Raw genomic sequence first — 26,241 nt, 5'->3', positions numbered from 1 at the left:
TGAACCCAAAAAAATCTGAATTTAAAATTTGGGCTGGATGTACTAGCTGTGTGCTCATGGAAAGTTAGCCTCACCTCTCAATGTTCTTCACCTTCTACGTAGGGGACTAGCATTCGGGGAACTCCTTGTGCGTATTAGGAGCTCAGTAAAGTATAATCAAGAAACTTGGTTAAAATAATGAAAGATAAGGAGTAGATGAGTAAAAACCATGACAGTTGGCAGGGAGAGATCTAAAGGTGCTTTCAGGGCAGCCTAGAAGTGTAGCACAGTGCGAGCTGAGGGTGGGAAAGAGTTCACCTTGTCTTTGATCCACATGAACATTTTCTCCTGTTTCCAGTGGAGTGTTCCTGGTGCCATTTTAGCCCTTACTGGAAGTTAGCATTTTCTCTGTGATCACAGGTTTTGAGTTTTCGGGTTTTTTTCTCTTACTTGTTTTTCTTAGTGGTTTGTTCTCTGAGTAACCACACACATTCTTATTTAACTTACAGGTGGCCGTTTGTTGCATCTGTTTTTTTGTCATCCTTCCTCTAAATCTCGTTGGTACAATACTGGGCCGCAATCTGTCAGGTCAGCCCAACTTCCCTTGTCGTGTCAATGCTGTGCCTCGTCCTATCCCGGAGAAAAAATGGTAAAGAGATACTAATGCTTATTTGATTGTTGTCACAGTGGATAAGTTCTTACGGCTCTTATGTGCATGTAACTTTAGAAGCAGTGTTTGTGCTTGTGTTTATGCAAATGATTATATAAGTTTAAGAATTTGTTTATTTTCATTTTCCCATCAACCCTTATTGTAAAGAGTATAATAAGTTATGCCCTTATTTTGCCATCTGAATGTTGGTGCCATTCACATGTGAATGTGATAAATAAATATACTAGTGTGTAGAGGTGGGTGGGAAGTAAAGCTCCAACAGTTCTTTAAGCCTGCAGGTCAAATGCGGCCCTGCCTGTTTGTGTAAATAAAGTTTTATTGGAACATAACCGTACTCAGTCTTCACGTACTAGCTGTGACTTCCTTTATTCTCCAGCATCAGAGTAGACAGAGCAGTCGTTACGACGAGGCCATATCAACAGCAAACTCTGAAAGCCTCTCAACTGCTGAAAGATGTGCCAACCACTAGTTTATACCCTCCTTTTCCTTCCAGATACTGTATTCTAAACGTTGGCCTGTTCATTTCCATATATGTCTACCAACTGACAGATGAGTTAAGATCGAGACACAAAACAATCCAAAGATACACTAATTTGATACTTCTGTGCTAAAAAAGATAAAAGGAAAACATTAAAAGTCTTTTGTTTTCCATAACTAAACCATTATCTTCCTATAAACAGAAAACTTTGTAGGAATAGTAAACATTGCAGTTTGTAACACTGTAGACTGGAATCTGAGCCGTGTTTCAGATAGCATTGGTCAGTGCTACGTGACATCAAGGACCAAGGGTCAGTGAAGTCCCATGGTGCAACATGGGTGAGCACTGCCAGAAACACCTTGGGTTCATATTTGTTTGATTTTGAATTAATTTTTGGTCATTGAATGTTCCCAAACCTTTTACTCTTGTTGAATTTTTACAACATACACATTCAGTTTTATGACCCATAGTCTAAAAGCTTTGATTAGAAGGAGAGTGACCTATTCCAATTTTAGGAATTACTTACTATGTGCTTGTGTTTGTTATGTTGGTACGATAAGAAACTTTCAGAAAGCGTTTTTAAACTACTTTCCCCTAAGTCGGTATTATATTACTAGGTCCCGTTAATATTCTTGTGCTCAACTCATTGCTGGGAAGAAAAGGAGAAGCCTAGTCAGAAGCCGGGGAGGTCTTTGAGAAGTGCGTTAGGGAGAGGCTAAGCAACGTGTGCCCTCATCCATCCATAGCCACTGGAGGTGTAGGAAGGCTCGACTGTGGCATCATTTTCTTGTTGGTTTTTAACCATATGGGAACCAAAATCATACGGGATGGTTACCTAGGATGGATCAGTTTTAACCTGAGGACCTTGGCTTTCTATAAAAACAAGGAAAACGATAATAAATGACTTTAAGTTTGCCTTTTTCTTTCTGTCTTTTCTTGTTTTGAGATTGTTTTTGTTGTTGTTTTGTTTGTTTAGTTTGCTCACCCCAGAGTTAACAGTTTGCTATCTTTGCTTGTCCAGATGCTGTTCTAGGTCTTGGGAAGACCTAGGCAAGTGATATCTGCTGTAAGTCAGTAGAGAGTCACAGTACAGTGTAGTCAGTGCTGTAAGTCAGTAGAGAGTCACAGTACAGTGTAGTCAGTTCTGTGGTGGGGGACGTTGAGTCATCCCGATGGGGGAAGGAGAGTCAGTCATTCTGAAATACAAAGGAAAGCGAGGCTTTGAGAACTGCCCGTGCCTGCTGGGAGGAGAACATGAAGTGAAAGCATTCCAGGTAGAGAATCAGCGATTTCATTCTAGGAGCGTTGACTAGAGGGACGAGGCTTGAATTTTCACTCTTAGTCTTTTATCCTCACGAATCAGAACAGACAATATGTCTGTTATTTAATCTGTTGGAAGGGAATCAGAGCCAAGAAGAAAGTGGAAAGAGCTGGCAAGGCTGTTTAAGAGAACTTGTTTCAGATCGGGGGCCACTGGACTTCTTCTTTTTTCCCCTCCCCCTTTGAATTTCTGTAAGTAAATGCATATAGAATTCTCAGAAGTTACAAAAATTGGGAAACTGGGAGTAAATAATGTGTTTTTTGTTCTGCCAGTAGAAACAGTGTGTCTTCCTCAAATACTTCACTCAGGCTTTTTTTTTTTGGTTCTTTTTTTCGGAGCTGGGGACCGAACCCAGGGCCTTGCGCTTCCTAGGTAAGCGCTCTACCACTGAGCTAAATCCCCAGCCCCTTCACTCAGGCTTTTTAATACTGGATGTAAGTGATGAATTTGAAGTCTCACTCACATTTTTATGCCTGTTTGGATTTTGATTTTTCTTTTTATTGGTTTGTCTTTATCCATTGACATGAATTTTAAAGTATGAAATGCCACCTATTAATTGAGATTTGTACATATTATGAAAATCGTGCTAGAAATGTAATGTTAATTTTAATATTTTCCAGGTTCATGGAGCCTGCAGTTATTGTTTGCCTGGGAGGAATTTTACCTTTTGGCTCAATCTTTATTGAAATGTAAGTTTCGACAACATTTTTGTGTTTTGAAAGATTTAGTTATGACAAGAATTTAAGAATTAGAGTTTGTTAGATTGGTACAGAGTCATCAGATAAGGTGGTCTTTCTGAAGTCAGTTCTGCACATCTGTGATAAAATACTGAGGTTGCTAACTTTTGTAAAGAAATAATTTTATTTAACTCAGGGTTAGAAAGTCTAAGTCACAGTACATCATGAAGAGGACAGCGGGCACCTGGAAGCAGGAGCTGAGACAGATCAGGAAGAGCCCTGCTTCCTGGCTTGTTCTCCATGGCTTATGCAGCCTGTTCTGTTCAGTCCTGCTCCACTGCCTGCGGTGGTCCCAGCCTTCTTAAATCAATCATTTTACGAGAAAAGGCCCCAAAGGCTTGCTTACAAGCCAATCTGATAAAGGCATTTTCTCAGTCCCCCCCCCCCCCCCCAGATTATCCTATCTGGTGTCAAGCTAACAAAAACAAAAACTAAAAACAAAAGTTTAATCAGCACAGTTGACCCTTTATCCGCTTGACACACAAATACATCACCATTTAACCATAATTTTCCCTTTTTGCTTATCCCCAAGATCTCATATTAGTCGCACAATATAAAACATAACTAACTATAAAAGTCCTATAGTGTTTAAACATTAAAATTTTTCAACATTTAAACATCTAAGAATCCTTTAAAAATCCAAAATGTCAACTGTATACTCTTCTAAAATCAAGCTTCTGTTTTACTCTTGAGAGAGAAGAACCAGCGAGGGCACAGTCCTAATCAATTCAGACCAAACCCAGACCCTTAACAGTGCAGACCGCTCGGTGTCAAGCACCTGTGGTTCACTCACAACCTTCTGGGCTCCAGTGCTTGGGCATTCCCACTGCTCTGGCTCTGCCCCCCACAGAGCAAGCTCGTAGGCTCCACAGTGGCTCACTGCGAAGCACTGCTTATGCTGGGGCTGCACCGTCAGTAAGGCCTCTGGCCTCTTGCCGTGCCAGCCTCCACTTCTCTCCTTGACCTCTCCAGTCCTGAGCTTTCGTGCCACATGTTACAGTTCAGCTGCCAGCTAGAGATGCAGCCAGATGCAGCTTTGGCCTCTTCAAACCACAACCATTTGTGCTGACACCAAGGAAATACTCCCAGATGACTTCACTTTAGTGATGCTGTTCCTTTAATTAACCAGCTTCAATTGCTCAGGAAGGCAAAGGTTTCACTTCGGGGGTGGGTGTCTCTTGTTAATCACAGCTGATTCATAAGCACCAGTTCACCAGAAAGCACAGATTCTTAATTCAAAGAACCTACAGAAAAAGCCCAATAGGCTGACTATTTGAGGGATTCTCAAAACTTCCTCTGAAACTTCATAAGCCGGTTCTCCATCATCTGCACTTTCTCAGCATTATTTTCAAGTTCCCACAACAGCCCATAAAGTCCTGAACACTCATTCTGTGGCTTTTCAGCCTAATGTTCCAGACTCCTTTCAGAATTCTCCCATAACAACATAGGTCTGTTACAGCAATGTGCTCATTCCTGGTACAATTTTTATGCCTCAGTTTGCTTTTTTTTTTAATTTTTTTTTTTTTTTTTTTTTTTTTTTTGCTGATAAAATACCAGCTTGGGGAGATGGATGTAGTTGGCATATACATCCCAGTCGCAATCCACAGTGAAAGTCAGGACAGGAACCTGGAGGCAGAAACTGAATCCTGCTTACTGGCTTGCTCCTGTGGCTTGCTCCGCCTACTATCTTGTATAACCCAATAGCACCTGCCCAGGGGTAGCACTTCCTGCAGTGTCCTTGGCCTTCTCATATCAACCAGAAAATGCCCCAAAGGCTTGCCTACAAGCCAGTCTGATGGAGGCATTCTCCAGTCTGATGGAGGCATTCTCCCAATTGAGCAACTTTTCCCCAGATTATTCTAGCTTGTGTGAGGTTGACAGAGCATAACCAGCACAACTCCTAAGTATAAATACATAAATAGATAGGTGTCTTTTGTTGCCTATCAGCTGTGAGTATCCTTCAGGAATTTGTGGGTACCTGGAAGAGACTGGACAATGTCACTCTTTTTTAATAGAACCAATTCGGAACTCTGTACTTCTCTGACAAGCCTCACTTCGACTTACCCTTTACTTTTTCCCCTCACTCCAGTTCTCCTAGTAACTTGAGGTCATAGCCTCTCCTGCTTGCCTAGGCTCTCTCTTACGTTAACTCCTCTGCTCTCTCAGATCATGTTGATTTTGGTTTCCTCACACCCTGTCCTCCTGGAGTGACATGTTTAACTTGTCAGTCTAGGTTTCTTGTTTTATTGTGTTTATATGTTTTACCTTTGAGTCTTTTCATACCATTCTTTGCTAAGGACTTTCCATTGAAGTGAGATCATACGCTCCCTCCATGTTGTGGCCAGCTGGAGGTTCCTAGGGGCTGATTCTTTTCATTCTCTTAGTTTTTGCCCTTTTGTTGAAGATCCGGCCATGATGAAGGTTTTGAGGGGTTTTGTTCTTGTTTGTTTCTGTCCTTTTACATGTATGTGTGTGAATACTTGCCTACCTTTTACATGTATGTGTGTGAATACTTGCCTACATTCATTATGCATGTGTGCACTGTGTGCTTGCCTGGTGCCTGTGGAGGCCAGAGGAGGGCGTCAGATCCCCTGAAACTGGAGCTACAGAGGGTGGGAGCCGCCGTGTAGATGCTGGAATCAAATTCAGGTCCTCTGCAAGAGCAGTTCAGTGCTTTAAGCAGTGTCTGCTGTCCCCAGAATATTTAGTTTGCTTATTTACCTAATGAATTCCTTTGTTTAGAGCCAGTCCCCTGCTTCTGTTGTTTCCTATTTGAGTTTCTGCTGGCTCCCCACCCCACCCCCACGGGCCTGGTCCAGTCCTCACTGCATTGCCAGCGCCTCACCCAGGCCTGTATAGGAGCTGCCCTCGTGGAGTGCACATCGGAGGCCGGGGTTGGCTCGTCACGAGTTTTCCCCAGAGAGTAACCTCCTAGACAGTAGTGATGTTCCCTACAATGCTCATCTTTACTGCTCGCTTGCTTTAAAGGGAAGTGCATAAAATAAATGTCTTATTTTATTTTATTTTTTTGAGATTGCATATAATTACATGATTTCCCCCTTCCCTTCTTCCCTCCAAACTTTCTCATGTCACCCCTTCATCTGTAACAAGGGATTTGTAAATAGTTTTTGAAAGGATATGTGATTGAATAAGTGGATTACAAAACAGGAGAGAATTTTTTTAAAAAGAACTAAAGAACTGTGTTCTGAATTAAGGATGTTCAAGCAATGGTTTTTAAAGAGATTTTTTTTCTTCTTAATGAAAAATATTGCTGCTCTTTCTCCCACTGTCCTCTAAAGACAGTGCCAGTCTCTGTCCAACTTGGGCTTCCTAGTTTGTTTTCTTTTCTAATTCTGTATATTCTTAGTTTATCACTTGTTTTTCTATTTAATAGAATGTTTTATAAAATGTGAAATATGTTACTTGGGAGTGTCGTGTCTTAAAAAATGGAAGAATGAAGGGATTGGCTTTGTTTCACAGATGTAGATCGGGGCTGTTCTCATTTGTTCCCTTCCACATTTTACCTTTTCTTTTTTTAAGATTTGCTTGTTTTAAATATGTGAGTGCACTGTTGCTGTCTTCAGACACACCAGAAGAGGGCATCGGACCCCATTACAGATGGCTGTGAGCCACCATGTGGTTGCTGGGAATTGAACTCAGGACCTCTGGAAGAGCAGTCAGTGCTCTTACCTGCTCAGCCGTATGTCTAACTCACATTTTAACTTCTGTAAGCTGCTAATTTAGTCATTTTGCTCAGACATAAATGCCTTTTTAAAGAGTCTGCTCTTTAAAAAGAATAAATCTTTTTAATATTTAATAAATGAGAGTTAAGAGAAACTGTTGGGAGTTACTTGGAAGGATGATAACAAGTTGACATAAAGGCGAGAGCCAAGATAACTTGCCGTGAGGGCAGATGAGCTTCAAGGATGTCCTCATTGCCTCTTGTCAGGTACTTCATCTTCACGTCCTTCTGGGCATATAAGATCTACTATGTCTATGGTTTCATGATGCTGGTGCTGGTCATCCTGTGCATTGTGACTGTCTGTGTGACCATCGTCTGCACATACTTCCTGCTAAATGCAGAGGACTATAGGTGGTAAGTGCTACCAGTAGACCCTCTCAGGATTATAGTATCTTTTTTATTGTTTGGTCTTGGAGACAGGGTCTCTGTTAAGCAGCTCTGGCTATACTGGAACTTGCTATATAGACTAGGCTGTCCTCAAACTCAAAGATATCCTCCTGCCTCTGCCTCCCAGGTCCTGGGACTAAAGGTGTGTCACCACACTCAGCCAATATGTTAATATATTAAAATAGGTTTGCCTCTAACACTTGTTAAGCTGAAGAGAGGACTGCAGATTGTGCTGCTTGAGAGAACAGAGGCCTGGGCAGGGCAGGGCACACTCGCAGTCCCAGCCCTGGGGCAGCAAATGAAAGGAGGAGTGAAATAAAGAAGAGAGGGAAGCTGCTTCTCTGGTTGTAAGTACGATGAGAAGTTTATGGGAAAGTTAGTCAGAACTCTTTGTCCTGTTTGAAATAGTTCTGCAAAGTGTTCTACATTGAGCTTGGGAAGAAGCATCTTTCTGTTTTAAACTTCAGTTTAAAAAGGGAACTGGAATATTTTAAGTCATTCAAAGAACCTGACCAGACTCGGGAATTCCTAGTTGCTTGGCTCTGCTCTGTTACTATTTAAGTATCAGGTACAAGTATTTGTTTTTAAGCATACAGAATTACAAAGACTATTTTTGTAAACTTCTCTGCCTTATAATTTTGAGTGCTATTCTTTCGGTTCTTTTTTTTTTTTTCGGAGCTGGGGACCGAACCCAGGGCCTTGCGCTTCCTAGGCAAGCGCTCTGCCACTGAGCCAAATCCCCAACCCCAAGTGCTATTCTTTCGAAAAGCATAATTTGTTTTAATTCTGGTTTTTATTTCAGGCAATGGACAAGTTTCCTCTCTGCTGCATCAACTGCAATCTATGTTTACATGTATTCCTTTTACTACTATTTTTTCAAAACAAAGTAAGTTGAGTTTTTCTCTCATGTCTAGGAAACTATACTTGTCCCTTAAAACGTAAAGCCTCAGACTGAAAGAAAAATCTATGTGTTGACTGTTATTTTCTTGTATTGTAGGATGTATGGCTTATTTCAAACATCATTTTACTTTGGATATATGGCGGTATTTAGCACAGCCTTGGGGATAATGTGTGGTAAGTGTTTTCTTCTCAAGCCTAACAAACCAGTCTGATCACTGGAACCAGAGAACCGACTCCAAAGAATTGTCTTCTGACCTTCATGGGCTGTGTGGCCCAAATGACTCTCCCAATAATAATTAAATAAAAACTAACGAATCCTGTTCTTTTGCTTTATCAGGAACACCAAAATGAATTCAGAAGTTTGCCTTCATGCTTTTTGACTCTCCCTTAAAATCTGTCCTGCTGGCTGATTAATTTCAATTTTTGTATATATTCTAATCATGCTACATAGCACAGAATTACTGTGATTAATTTCTCGTTCAGTGGGAATTGTCTTGTTTTGATGCTGTGTTTGCTGCATTGCTCAGGCTAGGCTTAAACGTCAGTAAGGAGATGGTCCTCTGGCCTCAGCCTAGGTAGTGAGGGTTGCAGGTGTGTGGCACACGCTGCTTTAACATTGGCCTTTTAAAGCGTGTGGTCATTGGAAGGGTTGCTTTGTCAGCAGGTGTCAGGTGTTGCCTGAATGATTTCTGTTGGGAAGATCCAGCATCTGGAAGGCAGCACAGGCTACTGGCAGCAGGTGCAGCATACCTGTTCAGTTCTCCATGGTGGACTTGGCTGATCGTATCCCTGAAGTCTTGCCATGTAACCCTGTTGCAAGCTTCCTATAAAATAGTAGTTCAAGCTAAATAAACCTTTCATACTCAGTGCTCATCCAAGGATGTTAGAGCAGAGGGTTGTAGATTTCTATTGGAGACACAGATGTGTGCATATGAAGTTGGAAGCCATCCATAGTTCTTGCCCACCTTAGGTGGTTTCAGTCCTCTGTAATACTCTAAATCTTCTGTTTGCTAGCAGAGATTCCTTTATAAAGAAAGCTTTTGCTCATCTGTTTTGTTACCTTGAGATTTGCCAATTCAGTGAATACAATTGGTTCATGGATGTGGGTGTAGCTCAGAGTGCTTGTCAGAGTGCATGCAAAACCCCTTGGAGCCGATCCCTGGTACTGTTAGAAGAGTGACGAGTCAGGTTGTGCACTAATTAATTAATTCAGAGAAAATTAATTTAAAATTTTTAAGGAATAAATCCAGTGAAAAGTAGTCGTTGATCACCTATCCAGAGTCTTTGAGTTTAAAAAGCAAAAGAAAAGTATCCCCAAGTGTTTGTCTAAACAGACTACTTGGTTTGTTCATTCATTCACTTAGTCAACAAATGATCATTCAGTAACTTCCATGTGCTGGGGTCTTTCAGACACAGAAGGTTAATATGTCATTAAAAATGCTGTCTGAAATTGTGAACCCTATTTAAGAGTCATTGTTTGAAACCAGTAGTTTAAAACTCCTGAGCCACTTACTTCTCTCTTTTGTGTATTCCCTGAAGTATATGATCTTTGTGCAGCTTTTATAACCTACATATGAAAAGGAGACATAGAAAGTACTTTCCCTAGAGCTTCAATACTTCTTGGTCTTGCTTCTCTCAGTTTCCGAAGCTTCCCTCATTACTTCTTCTTACAGCTCTGTATGGTTTGGGAAGTATATATTGATATTGCCGTGCATGGTCATTCACACTTCTAATACCAGCACCTACACAGCTAAGGCAGAAGGTTCCAGAAGTCAAAGATCATCAGGGCTACATAGAAAGACTGTTGTCCAAGAAAAAAAATTAAATTAAATTAAAAAAGTAATAGTGCTGTAATGGGCTGGATCTGTCAGTATCAAGTCACTCTTTTGTGAGCCTCATTAATCCACAGTTACTGACCGTACTTATAGTAATTGTGATTTGACTCTAAATAATAGGGTAGGTTTGGCTGTAACAGATGCTTTTAAAGCAAATGATACCATTTAAGAAATTCAGAGAGACATTACTCTGGAATGCCAACATAAAGACATTACCTTGAAAAAGGAGTAGAACTCTCTAGAACAGAGAACATTTTAATATTTGTGAATGGCAGACCCTAGTCCCATTGTTTAAAAATATGTCATTTTATTTTTGCAGGAGCAATCGGTTACATGGGAACAAGTGCCTTTGTTCGAAAAATCTATACTAATGTGAAAATTGACTAGACACCTGAGACAGCCTGGAACTTCGGATCAGTTTCTCTTTCACGAGGGTGGAACTTGCACAGAAAAGAAGAATAATTGCAAGAAGAGATTTGGGCTTAACACTGGGTACTTTGTGGGTCTCTTTTGTGGATGGCTTCAAGTAACATCTGTTTCCATTGATCCTAGGTTCTTACTGACTGCTTTCTCCAACTGTTCACAGCAGATGCTTGGATTTTATGCAGTAGGCTTTACTACAGTACATGGCTAATCTTCCCCAAACTAGCTCATTAAAGATGAAATAGACCAGCTCTCTTCAGTGAAGAGGACAAATAGTTTATTTAAAGCATTTGTTCCAATAAAATAACTAGAGGGAAACTCGGATGCTAAAATTCCATACGCAGAAATCTTCCTGGCACTTGGTGTTTCTATGTATTGAAAAATGATGTTCCAGAAAGATTACTTTTTCTCTTATTTTTACTGCCATTGTTGATGTGCTGTGGGACGTTTTTATATATTGAACCTGGGTTCTTTTTGACCTGTTTTGGTCGTCCCTCCATTCAACTGCATCTTTTTTTTTTAAACAAATTAAAAACTATTAAATTCTGCATGGAATATATCTGCTGTCATCTTAATCTTAGTTGGATCAATCTCATTTATTTATCTTAAAATTAACCAGCTTTCTCAATTCCATCCAAAGAAGATACAGTATGAAAATAGAGATGTACTCTCTATAATACAATTTACTGTACAGTTAACAAGCAAGGTGTTAAATGGAGAAGATGCTTGTTTTTATTAAACATTTGGAGATTTAGATAATTTACATTTTAACTGAATGTCTAAAGTGATTATCTTCCCCTCCCTACCCCCAAGTTAGTCTTACATCCTTTTTTTTTTTTTTTTTTGGGTTTCAATGAAGGCTTTACATAAGAAATTATTAAAAAAACCAAGGGGGGCAATAAATGTATATAACATTAATAATGTCTTGTAGGTGTAGGTTCCCGGATGCATTTGGATGTACAGATTGACTGGAGGACTCTTCGGGGTGATGACTGGTGTAGAAACAGATGGGTTTGGGTGGCCTTCTACATCTTGCCTACCATTGCATGAAACATTGGGGTTTCTTCAGAATGTGTGTGTCATACTTCTTTTGGGAGGGGGTTGTTTTCTTCTTTTATGAAACTCCTACTGGAGCTAAATTTGTAATTTAGAAACATTTAATTTTGTTAATCCTGTCTGGGACATTTAAGTAACATCTGAAGCATTCTTGCTTTAGAATGTTCAAATAAAATTTCCTGACCAAATTGTTTTGTGACAGTAGATGTGTTTATAATTTGAAGAACCTGCTCAGAAGGCCACATCATAGAATCCAATTTTTAAAAAATAAAATATAAAGCATACTTTTTAAATATAGAGGACACCTATTAAAATCCCCAGACTCAGAGCCAGGTGTGATAGTTGATGCCTATAATCGTAGGACCACGGGAGGTAAGGCGGAAGGAAGCTTGTGATGAATTTGAGAACGGGCTCGAGAGTGAGTTACTGCTCACTCTGAGTTCTGTTCTACTCTAGAAGACACCGCTTCAGGAGAAAAAAAAACAAAGTGAGTGCTTGGCTACATATAGTTAGAAAGTATAAGTATCTTTTTTTATATAAAATTGTGACATACAAGTCTGAACATTCATTGGATTGCTGTGCCATGTAAAGTAGAAGGGACCGTAATGTTAGCTCATTTAATGGGTGATAAATAAAGGCTACAGTAATCTCAAAGAAATTATTTTCATTTGCACATATATTTTCAGGATCTGCCCATATTGTGAAGTTTTCCTAGAACCATTGAGTTTCTGCTTTAGTAGTTTGCTCTGCAGATTCCCAAAACTCTACTGTATATTGATGGTTTTAGAAAGACTTGGGTCATCTGTGTTACACTTCGTGTGAAACATGCATTCATGGTTACATGACTTATTTCTATAAATCAATGGACTCTGTGTCTTAAGCTGAGGCATGTGACATCTTTAGGGTGTGGGGTAAGAGCTGTAAGCAGTGTGAATAGAGCTATGGTCAGTCATCTTTAACCCAGAATCTTGGGTTCAATGTCACCTACTAATTCTTATTTCTGTTTCTTGCCTGACCTTATGGTCTTGATAAAGAGCACTGTTTGTTTATTCTTTGTAACTTTTAAACATTAGTCTACATGCTGGGGGTGTAGTCTACATGCTGGGGGTGTAGCTCAGCGCTTGCTCAGCTTATATAAAACTGGGCTTCAGCCCCACACTGTGTAAACTGGGCGTGACAGCGTGTGTTTGCAATCCTAGTGTTCAGCAGGTAGAGGCAGGGGGATCAGAAGTGCAAAGGTACCCTCAGCTACATAGTGTCAGGACTGTCTTGCACGATATGACATTCTATTCTAAAAACGAGGCAACACTCTCTGTCTAATAGAGTATACATAAGTTGGACAGTTAGTTTTTGCCTTAATAAAATGTTTTTCATAATCATATGCAGGTAAGGTGTGGGGTTTTCAGAGAACATGGAGGTTTCAGGTGCACATATTTGTTCTGCTGTGTTTAGGTGGAACTCTGGAGTTCTTTGAAGTCTGCAATGAAAAATAATTTTTAAATGTATTAAGAGCATTAAAATGGATATAAATTGCTTTGAAAGATCCTTTATAAAATGACTTGTATTGATTGGTTTATAATTTCACACAGGGGTGACATAAATGTATACCTTGAAAAAGATGTAGGTCGCAGGTGACTTAGCTCTCACTAGTTCTCGGTTAGTAGAATAGTTCAAACAATATCACTTATGTTAATTAGGATGGGCTTTTGTACTCCATTAATGCTGTATTTAGTTTACTAATATCTGCTCAGTTTGTCAGCTGATAGTTTGAATATTATCAAAAACTAAGAACATACTTTGTATCTTTAAGCATGCTTCCTGAATATTAATTACACTAGAAACTGGCATCCTTATGCTGGCCTCCCAAGTACAAAAGCAGGAAAAAGCAGTAAGGAGCTGACTAGAGAGATGCTCAAGTGTGCTAGTGTATTGTGTAGACTCCCAGACCACCGCAATGGTTTGTGGAGAAACCCATGCCCGTAGAAATATTGTATGTGCTGTGTGTGCCTCACGGCTGGTGTACTTGTGTGTTTCCACTAGCGATGGGTGGCCCTCTTTCTAACGGTAGTTGCTGCAGATTCCAGTTCTTCCGAAAGCTCTTGTTTTAAGGGTTTATCCACAAGTTGTGCTCATTTTGATAAAGCATTTGTTTCCTAAATGTTTACTAATCACTCTATGCCAAATGTCCTGCAGAGGTTATTTTTAAACTTACTGAATTTTTACAAGTATAAAAAGGAAAAAGTATATTAATGTAATTTGTTTAGGAATAGCTACATACCGAAGGGCTTCTATATGTGAATTCTATGGGCAAAAGCCTTTTGTAGAAACCTACATCTGGGTTTTAAGTTGAGATGTGAACATTTTAGTGCTTCTCCCTCTCCCTCTCCCTCTCCCTCTCTCTCTCTCTCTCTCTCTCTCTCTCTCTCTCTCTCTGGAACATGTGAGAGGAGGAGGATGTGCAGAAGCACAGATGTTCATGTTTTCTCTCATGTATGATTCTGTAGCTAAGCTGTGTGTTAGTGAAGGTGTTAGCGATCGGAGGATTGGTATTGAAGTATTGAAGACTAGACTAGAAATCTAGGGTAGAACAGAAGAGGGGCACACACCTGCACATGTTCTGCATGCCTTACGGTCTAGATGAGCATGCCTAAAGGCTGCCTCATTTAACGTCCCTCCTGTGTGCAGTGTGCAAAGGTCAGAACTTATTTCACAGTTAGGTGGACTAGGCGAGGCACAGTTTGTGATTACCCCTCACTAGCTTAGGTTGTTTGCAAATTTATAAATGCTGTAAGTTGGAGCTAAATGTCAGGAGATAAAAGGTTCTCTGAAGGACAGCAGAGTTTTTCTGTACAAACAGTCTCATTTGGGCTTCTCATCTGTGCTCACCTTGAACCTACAACCTCCATGGGCAGTCAGCAGGTGGGAAGACATGGTGTTCGCCCTTGTGACTTCCATTTTATACACACTGGGTTTGTGTATTCCAGTTGGCTTTTTAGTACTAGAAATCCCTCATATGATGTATCAGACACAATTGAATTCTAATCTAGTCTGTTAATTTATCTAAAGTTGGAGTTTTTTTTTTAAAGTAATAAAAAATTAAATGTACTTCCCTTGGATGCTTGCTTTCTTTCCTTTGTGAAATAGGTAAACTGAGGCATGAGGGGTAAGATGACTTGGCATCATCAGCCTGCCTGCCAGGTTGTGACTGATGGCATCGTCCCACAGTTAGGCAACTCAGGACTCAGCAGTTGTCAGGGTCCCATGTGGTCTGCGTGAGAACTCCGGCATTACATACATACATGCATACATGCACACAGAGCTCTAGGACGTGACCAGGTGTGACAGCAGAAGTGGCCAGCAGCACAGTTTGCTGACTCCCGGGATGAAGGGTTTGATGTTTCAGGGCCAGTCCCCATGCCTGCCTCTTCTGCGTTGTAAAGAAAAGGATGCACAGGAAAGTGGGAAGAGTAAGATTCCTTCTTAAAACTGTTGTGTTTTCTGTTCTCTTTTACTGCTTATAGATAAGCTTTGCACCACTGTCAGCCATATAGGTTGGTTAATGTAGGTTTCGCTGACTTCTGATCGTGTCTGGTTGGAAAACTAGGCATAGATTCTGTGCCTTAGAAGGAAGCCTGTTGTTACATACCCAGCTTCTGGATTTCAGAAGAAAGTGGAACTACTCAGCATAATTTATTACAAATGGGCCTATATTCAGCCAAGTGGGGTCTGTGAATTACTTGAAATATTTGTCTGAAATGATTTACACTTTCAAAGTTTTCTATGAACAGGATTTTTTTTTAGACTTGAGGGAGAGTTATAAGTGGCTGGTTTTCGTTAGCTCACAGTAGTTCAGTCTAAGTCATTACTACAGGACTAATCGTGAAGTCCTGGGAAAGTAGTCTACAGAGATACACTTGATTCAGGTTGGGTTAGTTTAGTCAGGCCAACTGAAATTAGCTTTAGTAGGGCAGATCCGAAGTGCTTACGCTCCGTAGATGTGTGTGTAAACAGGGTGCAGGTCTGTGGCCACCCAAGTGTTCTAGAGAGAGCCATAGAAGTGGGAAGAGGTAAGACTGTTGGGTGATTGTAGATGTTGAAGGCTGCAAGCGTAGAACTTGAGAGGCATTGGGCATCCGGGATACATGAAGGCTAAAGGAAGCTTTGAGGCGATGGAAGGCCTAGGATGCTACCACCTTGAGCTAAGATGGTCTTAGAGACATGGCGATTGTAACAGTAACTAAGTATCTTCTTTAGAGAGCTCAGCGTGTCACCTCAGTGGTGGAAAGGAAGGAATGAGCCAGCAGAGAGCCTAACACAGTTCCAAGATTCACTGCCTGTTCTGAGGTGAGGTGGGGATGGGAAATTGGCCCAGGTAGGGAGGTAAAGCAGATTCAATGTAGATCTGAAGGGGTCTGAGCAGCTGAAAATAATCGGGTGCATTTGGGCAGAGGAATGACGATGTGACAAGCCAGTCAGGACACAGACTTAAACGACCACTTAGAGATTTCCCACAGGGCCAACAATGCTGAAGGGTAACACATGAGCATGGAGAGTAGAGCCAAGTTGAGCAGTTTGCGGTCATAAAGCCTGCTCTAAATCGACTTCCACTTTCCCCAGGAGATTTAGACTTGTTTATTTTGTATGTATAAGTGTTTTGCCTACACATATGCCTGTACCACTATGTGTGCCTGGTGCCCGAGGAGGCCAAAAAGGGGATTGTAGTTCCAGATGTTGGTGGAGCTGAGCATTAAACCAAAGTCCTGGGAGAGCAGCCAGTGCTCTTGACTGATGAGCCATCTCTCCAACCAACCCTGGATTTAGATTTGAAATACAGTTTTTAGTTTATTTGTGCAGAACATGACGATACAGGCCTATAATCCCATCACTTAGAAGCTAAGACAGGAGGATTACCACAAGTTTGAGGTCACGTTGGCAAGAGCCTGTCAAGAGGAAAGTGAGCATGTATTGTGTGCCTTTACTCCCAGCACTCAAGAAGCAGAGGCAGGGGGATCTCTGAATCTGAGGCCAGCTGGTATATGTAGCATGTTTTAGGACAGCCGGGGCTACATAGAAACCCTGCCTCACAAAAGGAAAAATTTCAATCCAAATTAGCTTGCTATGAGGCTATTGTGTGTAACGGTGGAATGGAGCTGTAGAACTGATCAGAGTATTGAACATTGCACTTCAGTCATTCCCATTTGAACTTCCTGACAACCTCAACAGTTGCTGCTTAATCTATTGGTCAGTAGCCCGAGAAGCATCCAAGCAAGCCTTACACACAGCCGAACAGCTCACAATCTCCAGCATGGGTCTTCCAAATATTTGGATGAAGGGTAGTGATGAGAAGACTGGCAGCCCACCCACCAGGTGGCCATTAGGGGCAGTAAAAGCTCCAGCTTCCATGCATGCCAAAGACCAGCCTCTAATGTCTGTTTCCAGAATTCTCTGTTAGTGGGGAAGCCAGTTGGCTGTTTTCATAGGGCCATCTGGGAGCCTGGAAGTGTCACAAGTTTGTTAGCCCTTTAGAAGTCGATTTTGTGGATGTGTCTCCTGACAGGTGGTGACCTTCGTTGAGGTGCATATAGTGAACTCGGGCGTCGGGTTTGACTCCTTCCAGCAGTCAGGCAAAAATGCCATTCAACCTCCTACACCTAAGGTTTAGTGGCCACTTGGCCTTCCTTGCCATTTGGTGCCAGCTTTTCCCCTCAAGTCCCCTCCTCTCACCTGCCAGTTCCTAGCAGATCTTGCCCAACCTGGCTATAATTCCTGTGCTTGTTTGATGGCAGCCTCAGACAGGGTCCATTTCTATGTGAGATTCAGAACAAAATAAAATACTTCATGTAGCACTCTTGTGATGGTTGATTGATCATGGCTTGCCCTGGTCTGAAGGATTTATTCTAGTTAATGGATGAGGCTCATGACGCTAATGTGAGACATTTGGAACCAGATGTAAAGCCCAGTGTTGTTGGACCTGTTCACTGCTTTGTCATTTAACAGCTATGAAACCATGTGGTAAAAAGCCCCAAAGAGAAATTTAGCCCATCTTCTTGCAGTTAAAATTTTTAGAAAAGTTTCTGGGTGTGACTTCTCACGAATCTTCATAGCACACCGATGCGCTGTGGCGCTCGATTAGGGCAATTTACTTGTATAAAAAAGACCTTTGAAAATCCTTGTGACAATAGTGTATGTCAGCGTGGATCAGTTCTGACAGCTTTTACATTGACAGTACATCACATAAGTGGGTTTCAAATAACGTCTGATTATCTAAATAATTTGCATGTTTTTCACTGGCACAAAAATAACCAGATTTAAAGAATCACTCATTTTTATTTTATCAAACTAACGGCAAGGCTTGCTTGGTATGTCTGTAACTATAAATAACAGTGTTGTTCGTTTGTGAGTTTTTGACTACCAAAAGCCTCCCAGCCTGGGACAGTTTTACTGAAGGATAAGGTCACCCTTGTTATTCCTTAGAGTCCCACCCACAACTTTGGATTTGGTGGGCGCTGCAGCATGCACCTGTGCTGGCGGGACCGTGGCTGTTGAAAACAGAGAATCCTGCTCCTCATTTTTCCCCCTTTGCTGAGGCATGTGAGACACACTGCGTACTGCAGAGAAGCAAATTTCGAAAGCACGAAGTTGGCAGTGAGGTGTACAGGACTGCTCACACCAAGCTGCTGGCCCTCCTGCGTCCTGCCAGGCGCGCATCGGGGAGTTGTGAAATGAGTTACTAGAATGAGGTAGGGCGCGAAACCTAGCCTCAGTGTTGAGGAGCATTACTGCCTGCACGACAGCGTCAAAACAAGATTGTATTTGGCCAGGTGGGCGCGCGCCCCAAGGGCCAAACACTTGTCAGCATCTTTGCTCGGGTTCCTCCGAAGTTACTGAGGTGCAGGGAAGAGGAGGGGCCTCGCCTAGGGCGCATAAGTGATTGGCTGTCCGGGGCCCTTGGAGAGGGCGTGTGGTCCAGCCCTGGTGGAGAGGGGCGGAGCGGCCACTGTTCCTACCGCTGCCGCCGCCAACACAATCACAGCCACCGCAGCCTTGGCCTCTGGGCAAGTCGTGTTGAGCAGCGGCTTCTCCGGTGTCCAGACCAGACAGGAACGCCTTACTGGGCTTGCTCCGTACCCTACCGGTGCCTGGCAGCCAAGCAGCAACCACCACAACCGACCCTGAACGTGGTGTCTCGCTGGATCTGAGCTTTCTGTGCACGTTAAGTCCCTCGGGCCCCAGCGACCCCTTGTCACTATGCCTCAGGCGACCGCTCTTGGCACCCTGGTGCTACTGTTGCTGCTACCGCTACTCCTCCGTGCTGAAGTGACTGGGGACCACTCGGATGTCGCGTTGGATTACGGGGCCTTGGAAGGCGAGGAGGGCACGGAGCAGGAGCAGCAGCTGCAATACCACGACCCCTGCAAAGCTGGTAGGTACCACCGCTGTCCCAGTCTCCGGGCAAGTCGGGCAGAAGTTTGCCTTTGAAATGCAAATGAGTGGTGGGCAAGGGGACCACTCCGCTCCTGGGAGATGTCCCGGGCTCTCGCGGGAAGGGGTGGGGGGTGTGTGGAAGACGACAATTTGTTCGGGGAAATTGCTTTAATACTCCTCCAAGTCCAGGGAGGACATCCTGGTCCCAGGTTAATCAGTGCACAACGGGTGGCGGCCTCAGGAGCGGTCCCATTGGGAATCCTGGCAGCTGTGGCAAGCAAAGCCTGTATGGCGCACGGTGGGCTCAGGTCGCCTGTCAGCCTCTAGGCACCCGTTACCTCCAGACACTGCAGGAGTCGAGCCTGGCTGGGCGCGGCGCTCCAGGCTCAGATAGAGTAGCTGGCTTCATCGGAGTTCACAGAAATTGGAAGTTTCCCGCGAAGTTTCCCAAGATCTGTAGTTACTCTTGGGAAGAGATTAGAAGCAGAAAAGCTTCACAGGAGGCAGAAGGAAGGGTCGCCTAGGGAGGATGCCCACGACTTGAATTGCTCCAGCCTTCCCCCTAGCCCCCCGCAGTCTCCTCAGCACCGGACTGAGATGGAAGTCAGCAGGTGTTCTAATTCCAGCAGGAAGCTGCGCCCCAGGACAGCACCCGGTGCGCCGGCCTTTGAGTGCAAACCTTTGCCCCAGCTACAATTCCTGTTTCCCTCCAGCTACGAACCCTGCTTGGGATGGGGTGGGGTGGTGGTGGTGGTGATGATGATGATGAAGCATCCCAGCAAAGGTTCCTAAGTGTCTGTCCCCCCAAAGACCCAAGCATATCCAAAGTCAGGAGCTAGATGGGGCAGTTACTAGCTGGGGACCCAGGGAGGTGCAGAACTCAAGACCATCTTGAGGCTGTTCCTGGATGGTGGTCGGGACCCACCAGTAGTGTTTTCCTTTGTCCATTGCCCAACCTGTTTCACTTCCGGTGGGCGAAAATAAGAGATAGGAGGCAAGAGAGAAGCCTTGAGGATACTTGAGGTGGTCAGAGTGGTTCCTCTGGGCACAGTGGCCCACCAGGTCTGGACAATGCATGTCAGTCCCTCAGTTCGTAGAGACCTCTCCCAGCCTCCTTTCCTCAACTCTAAATCGGAAGATAAATGAGAGGGCTCATGTGGGAATTTCTTGTCATTGGAATCAATTAGGTGTTGTCTTTATTTTTACAATTACTGAGGTGGTTCTAGCATGTAGGCTGAGTCACTTCATAGTGCATGGTGTCTGAGGTCTAGGAAAGCCTTGTGTTTTCCTGAGACCAGAGGGCCTGTGCGTATTGAAGGTAAAGCTGGGTGTGAGGGACCTGGTCTTCACCACTGGGAAGATGCCTGAAGAATCCACCTATAATTGAGGTCCCGGGAGGGAAATAAAGAGTGATTTCCGGATAAACGAAGGCACCGCGGCCTAAATGACATCCAGTCAGGATGGTCTGAGCACGGTTAGAATGGTGGCCTGGTCCTAAAAAGAGAGCACCTAAGCTTGAAATGAGGTGGAGGTGAACAGGAGCAGTCACACCTGTCAGATCCAGACCAGCTGCCCTATGGGGCTAGTAGGGGCCAGTGGGGCCAGAAGGGAGATTGGTTTGAGGAACAGGCTGGGTGCCTCATGTATGTAGGATACTAGTCTAGATGCTGCAGATCCAGAGGGAAAGATACAGATCTGACTGCAACTTCCCACCTGGTCTGAGCCTCTAGGGACAACCTGAGGCAAGTTTGCCTATTGGTTGTGCTGTGATTTCAGAGAAAATGTTGGGAACAGGGACATGAATACTCTGACTGTTCATAGACTGGACGGGATGAGCAGTCAGGGCTGGAGAGTAGAGAGGCCCGAGTGTGGCCCAGCATCCTCTACAACCATCCTTGGAGCCTTCCAGGCCCCACTCCCACCCTGGGACTCTCCCTGGACTAACCTGGTGCTAAGAGCAACCAGAAGAGAGAGAGTGATAGCAAGGGAGACAGCGAGGATGCGACTCAGGCTGCCGATCCTCCTCAGAATTCTGTCCTGTAGGGAGCACCCTTAAGGAAAGCAAAAAAGCAAGTGGCACTTTGCCAAAGTCTTAGTGAAAAAACAGCTTCCCCACTAGGGGGAACTGCACTTCCTGGTAGCGTGTTTAGAGCTTACCTTCAGAAAGGGCCTCTACCTCCAGGAAACGCTAACCTCCTGGAAGCTCTCATCAGAAGGCCAGCTCCTGGCCCCTGCTTCAGAGCTTCACATATAAACCATTTCCCACCTATCCCTTCCCCAGGTGGCTCTCCATTCCATTATGCGTCCATAGTACAGAAGGAGCGGCCTGGCTCTTCACCACCTATCAGTGGACAAGTTGTGTCTGCTCTGGGCCTTGGTTTTTCCTCTATAGAATGGACATATTGAATTTGTTTGGACTCTAAGCTGACAGATCTGTCTCACTTCTTAAATATTTTTAAATTGCATTTTTTCATTTATTTTATGTTCAGGTGGGGTGCACTGGTGTGCCATGGCACGAGTGTGCAGGTCAGAGGACGCCTTTCGGAAGTCGGTTCTCTCCTTCTGTGTGGTCCCGGGGTCCAACTCAGGTGACAAGGCTTGGTAGCAGTGCCTTTGCCTGTCATGACGTCTTGCTAACCAGGAAACGCCCCTCTTGATGGATCACCTGTCTTACCCTGAACCCACATGACACCAAGTAGGGACTTGTACACGAGTCCCCTACCTCCTCTCTGTTCGGTGTCCTGTGTTTCTGTGGCTTTTGTTCCAGCCTAGCCATCAAAGTGACGTGGACTGCAGTACATGTAGCAACCCCTCTTGGGTTTATTTACCACCCTCGACACGTTCTGGTTAACACTTCTACCACTTTACCATGAACAACCATTAATGACCCCCACCTACTCTGCTGTATACCAGCTGCATGACCTGGAGCAAGACCCTTGCTCCCCCTATGTCTTTGTGTCCTCGTCATGGACAGGAATGGATTTATGACAGATTAGAGTGCATAGAAAGATATGTCTAGTGTTGGGTACATTATAAACAGATTTTCTAGAGACGTGTTGAAAGAACATCTTCATGACTGAAGCTTTGGATGCCGTTTTAAACTGTCAATTCTAAATGTACTAACATTTGACTCTGCAAAGAGGGTGGTTACTAAGTCAGTCGATGGGGGAGTGGGAACCTTCCCTGGCATGCAGATGGGGGGCAGCCATGGGCTCCTGGGCACAGTGTCTGTGGGTCCACAGGTTCATTACTGGCTTTTCCCTAGATACTGCCACATAGTTAGGCACTGTACAAGAGCTCAGACATTTTCTGTATCTCCATGCTGGCCGTTGTCCCTGTCTGCCTGCCCTCATCCCCTCATCCTCAGTGGAGTGAAGCCAGGGCTTTGTACCTCACTTCACCCCTGCCCCTGCTTCTATCTCACTCTCCGTATCTGCAAAATGAAGGTGGGAGCAAAATCTTTTGCCTTGTGATGTAACCAGGAGCCGGTTTTAGCTGGCTTCTTTAGGAAGCAGGGCCACAACCAAGGACGTGTGTGTAGACTGTGTGGGTAGGAGGGTGAACCAGGAACAGCAGGGAGGGAGCTGAAAGTATAAGGCAGGGAAGAAGAATTCAATCAGGGATTGAGATTCAGATGGCTGCTCTGTCTAGGTGGTGAGCTTTGGGCCCTCCAGGGCTTCTTAGTATCCTCCAAGTACCTCCTAGAATCGTCTATCCAGGGAAGAGAAGACTGAAATAAACCCGAAGTGTGTAGCCCTTTGTGGTTTATATTAGTTTCCCGCTCTATTTTTGGGGAAGAACTCACCCCTAACTTGGTATACAACAGCCTGTCTGGTGAACCATTACAACTGTGCCTTAGTGGATTAAGAACAGATAGGGAGGTGTGTGTCTGTCAGCTAGAAAGACCTGCAGGATTGACGCTGAGGGGCTGCAATCCACCTGAGAGCTCCCGGACCCGTGTGTCTGCCCACAGCCTGCCTGTTCATTGGACTGTTGGATAGAGATGCTCAGGTCGCCTCCCCGTGTGACTGTGTTGTAGGTGCTCCCTCACAGCACAGCAACTAGATTCCAGGTAGATCTAAGAGGACCAGGTGGGAATTCCCGTGCCTCTGTTGACCACCTCACATCCTCACACCCAGCGTGAGGATGAGCCTCTGCCCCAGCTGGGACGTGACTCCCTTTCACCAGCGGGATAGCTGTAAAAATGACGTTGTTAGAAAGCAAATGGAGTAAGGGAGTGTGGGTAGCCAGGTTTGCAAAACTGACCTGCCACGCTCCTGTGACATTGACTGGGTCCTCTCTAGATTTAGGGAAGGTTCTAAAGTTGAAAACTGGGAAGACAGGCAGTGGGTATGTGCCACCTCCCAGAATTGATTTGAAGAGTTTGGGACTCAGGTCATCAAAACCGCCTGCATGAGGCTTGGGTGATGCGGAGAAGCCCAGGCAGTCTGTGTAAATCCAAGGGAACTGGCTGCCAGCCTGCGGCACCTGCTTACTACTTAGCTAGTGGCTTGGCAAATGCCAAAGGCGCTGGGCAGCTGTGTGTGCTGGATTCACATGTGATATGTGGAGTTGTTGGCTCCCGATGGCTTAAGGCTCAGGAGCCAAAGTGAGAGCTACAGTGTGACAAATGGTCCATCACTCATTTTGGGCTACCCCTGGCCCCTGCCCGTGATTTCAAATCTCACCTCTGGAATTTGGAGCCTCACTCTACCCTTCTTATTTGCCTCAAGATAGCCCAGGCTGTCCTGGACTTGTCCTGTAGACCAGGCTGGCCTCAAACTCAGAGATTCATTACCTCTGCTTCTGGAGTGCTGGGACTAAAGGCATTCGTCACCACCGCCCAGCTTTCCAAGGAGGTCTTTTTGAAGGTTCACCCAGAGACCTTTCTGGGGAAGCGACTGTCAGCAGTCCTCCAGGTCCTGATGGAAGGTCATTCACCTTTGCAGTATCTGGGCCTCAGTCTCTGTGTCTGGTACCCGGAGCGGCATCTAGCTCACTGTGATGTTTGCAGTATCTGAAGGATGCTGGCCTTAGGTGGATTGGGCTTACGGCTAAAGGAACTATGCGTTTGCCCTCGGTGTGGGCCATGTAGCAGCCCTTACCTAAGACTGTCAGAAGAGGAGGCAGAGGACAATAGGGTCAAGTAGTCTCTCCTGGAAGCTTGCCTTCCTGTCCCTTATGAGTCTCTTAAGGCTCAGCCCCCAGTGAGAGCAGCTGGTGTGTTTACATCTTCCTTTACATCCTCTCCTGCCCTATACGGTCCTTGCTGATGGGCAGATGGCTGGTTTAATGGAATTCAATTTCTCTAAGGCCTTGTATGTTAAATGCCTTTTCAGTCTCCAGGCAGGAGCAGCATCTGGTCCACCTGTCTGCCCTTTCGCAAGGCTATGTGAGTGTGAGGAAGTTACTGAACCTCCCTCACCCTGTTTTCTCAGTTGCCAAGGACTCACCCAGCTTTCAGGATTGCCACAAGGACTAAATGGTAGATGTTTTATCTGAGCCCAGCTTCTGGCACCAGGAGGTGCTCAGCGATGGGCATTTATGTCATCTGAGGGCAGAGCAGGTGCTCTTAAGCACTTTGGCTTGCAATAAGTGATCTCATAATTGCATGATCAGAGTTGGGATTCACTCTTGTTAAACAGTGTCTCAGAAGTAAGAGGGATCGGAGCTGGAGAGGTGGCTCTGCAGCCAAGAGCAGGGCTGTTCTTCCACAGGACCAAAATGGTGGCTCCCAACCATCTATAACTCCAGTCAGAGGATCCGATGCCTCTTCTACTCTCTGGATGCACCAGGCATGCAAGAGGTACCCAGATATACATGCAGGCCAAATGCCCTCCCCTGAGTAAAAACAATTAATTTTAAAGAAGTATGAAAGATATTTTTAAAAAGTGAAGGGTAAGTTTTATGCCACTTTCACTATATTTCAATAAAAATAAAGAAAACAGAGAAGGGTGTATGTCTAGGGAGGAGACTCACTACCTTGGCTTCTGTGTAAGGGTCAGCCAATTGGCTCAGGGCTCAGCTCTTACATCTGCCCAGGCAAGCAGATACAGTACACGAAGCATCAAGTGCCAACTGTAATCCAGGGCTCCCAACAATGGCCAAGACTTTTGCTGGACAGGCAGTGTCTGGGAAAGGGGAGATGAGAATGGGGAACTCGACAGGTCCCTCACAGATGAGGCTGCTCTGGGAGCCCAAGCACAGTAAGAAACACCACTCCGCGCCCCTCAGCCTCATCCCCACAGGAGACATGCAATATGGTGACTGCTACTTTGCACACAGGGGGAAACTGAGTTTTAGGCTTGGTCTTTCTGCTCTCCATTGGACTCATGTGCACCGTGAAACCTCAGAGGTAGGCTCCCAGGTCTTACATCACTGGGGGCCCTCCTGATGGGCTTTTCGTGCCCCTTCCTGGGGTCCCTGCTCAGCACTAGGGTCAGGGAGTGCTAATGGGAATAACCTTGGATCTGCAGCACCCTGGCATAGGTAGTCTCCAAACTGGTGTTAAAGGTCTAAGAGCTTGCCAGACTGTCCCCTGCAGACTGTCACCCAGGCTGGACATGATTGGCTCAGAAGGAAGATACCTCTGGATGGAAGCCAAGTGGACATATTATTCCATAGTATGTCTGTGGTTAGCTATGGGCCTCTGGCTGACCACTCTCCCTAGGACCCTCTCCTGCGGTGTTCCACACCCATACTTCAGCCTAGTCTCACTCAGTAAATGTGAACCTCTGTGTAACTGTGTGGCTCCTTAATGACCTGTCGCATCTCCAACTGTGCAGATTGGATCTGTTCATGTGATCACCGGTCGCCATTACTAGGAGACAGTTGTGGCAAAGCAAGAATACCGGTACTGGAAAGTATCAGAGTTTGGAGTTAAAACCTCTGAGAAGGCCTGTCTTAGCTCACTGGGCAAATAAAACACTATATAAATATAGACTACATAGGGTTTCTTGGTAGATTACATGATTTCATAGAGACACAGCTCTTAGGAGAATGCTTGGAACATGGGAGATATTTACTTCTAAAAGCCTTTACCATCGCTTGTGCTGTTCTCACTCACTGAAACCCCACAAGCTTTCTGAGTTGACAGTACCCAGTGACTGGACATATTAAAAGACCTGTGTTTTCTTGCCATGCTTGATTGATGTGTGTAGCTCCTGTATGTTTAAGATTTACCTCAAAACTATAGTCAGTCAAGAATCTCATAAACCCATGGAAGGTGTTGAGTTGAGAGCTTGACAGCAAGCTAAGAAACCAGTCCCAAGTCTAGGGGTCAACAGTG

General features: G+C 44.4%; 2 protein-coding genes across 4 annotated transcripts in view; both read left to right on the top strand.

Annotated features, from left to right (window-relative positions):
- Tm9sf3 (transmembrane 9 superfamily member 3) overlaps positions 1-14,633 on the top strand; it is a 52,873-nt gene extending 38,240 nt beyond the window's left edge. Inside the window, exons 10-15 of one of the 3 annotated variants that reach the window (XR_015628464.1) lie at positions 489-2,228; positions 2,270-3,137; positions 7,135-7,281; positions 8,117-8,200; positions 8,312-8,388; positions 10,369-11,716. Coding sequence is in view for 1 of the 3 variants with exons in the window: in NM_001427812.1 (NP_001414741.1) it covers positions 489-628; positions 3,069-3,137; positions 7,135-7,281; positions 8,117-8,200; positions 8,312-8,388; positions 10,369-10,436 (585 nt within the window). In the remaining 2 variants the exon portion in view is untranslated. 3 annotated transcript variants of the gene reach the window in all.
- Positions 14,634-18,524: 3,891 nt separating this feature from the next.
- Tll2 (tolloid-like 2) overlaps positions 18,525-26,241 on the top strand; it is a 115,911-nt gene continuing 108,194 nt past the window's right edge. The window contains 1 exon segment of the mRNA NM_001191898.3: positions 18,525-18,951. Within this exon segment, the coding sequence (NP_001178827.1) occupies positions 18,777-18,951 (175 nt within the window). The 5' untranslated portion in view covers positions 18,525-18,776.

Source organism: Rattus norvegicus, chromosome 1 (genome assembly GCF_021556685.1).
Source record: "Rattus norvegicus strain SHRSP/BbbUtx chromosome 1, alternate assembly SHRSP_T2T, whole genome shotgun sequence".
Lineage (NCBI taxonomy): Eukaryota > Metazoa > Chordata > Mammalia > Rodentia > Muridae > Rattus > Rattus norvegicus.
This window is presented reverse-complemented; position numbering and strand designations above follow the sequence as displayed.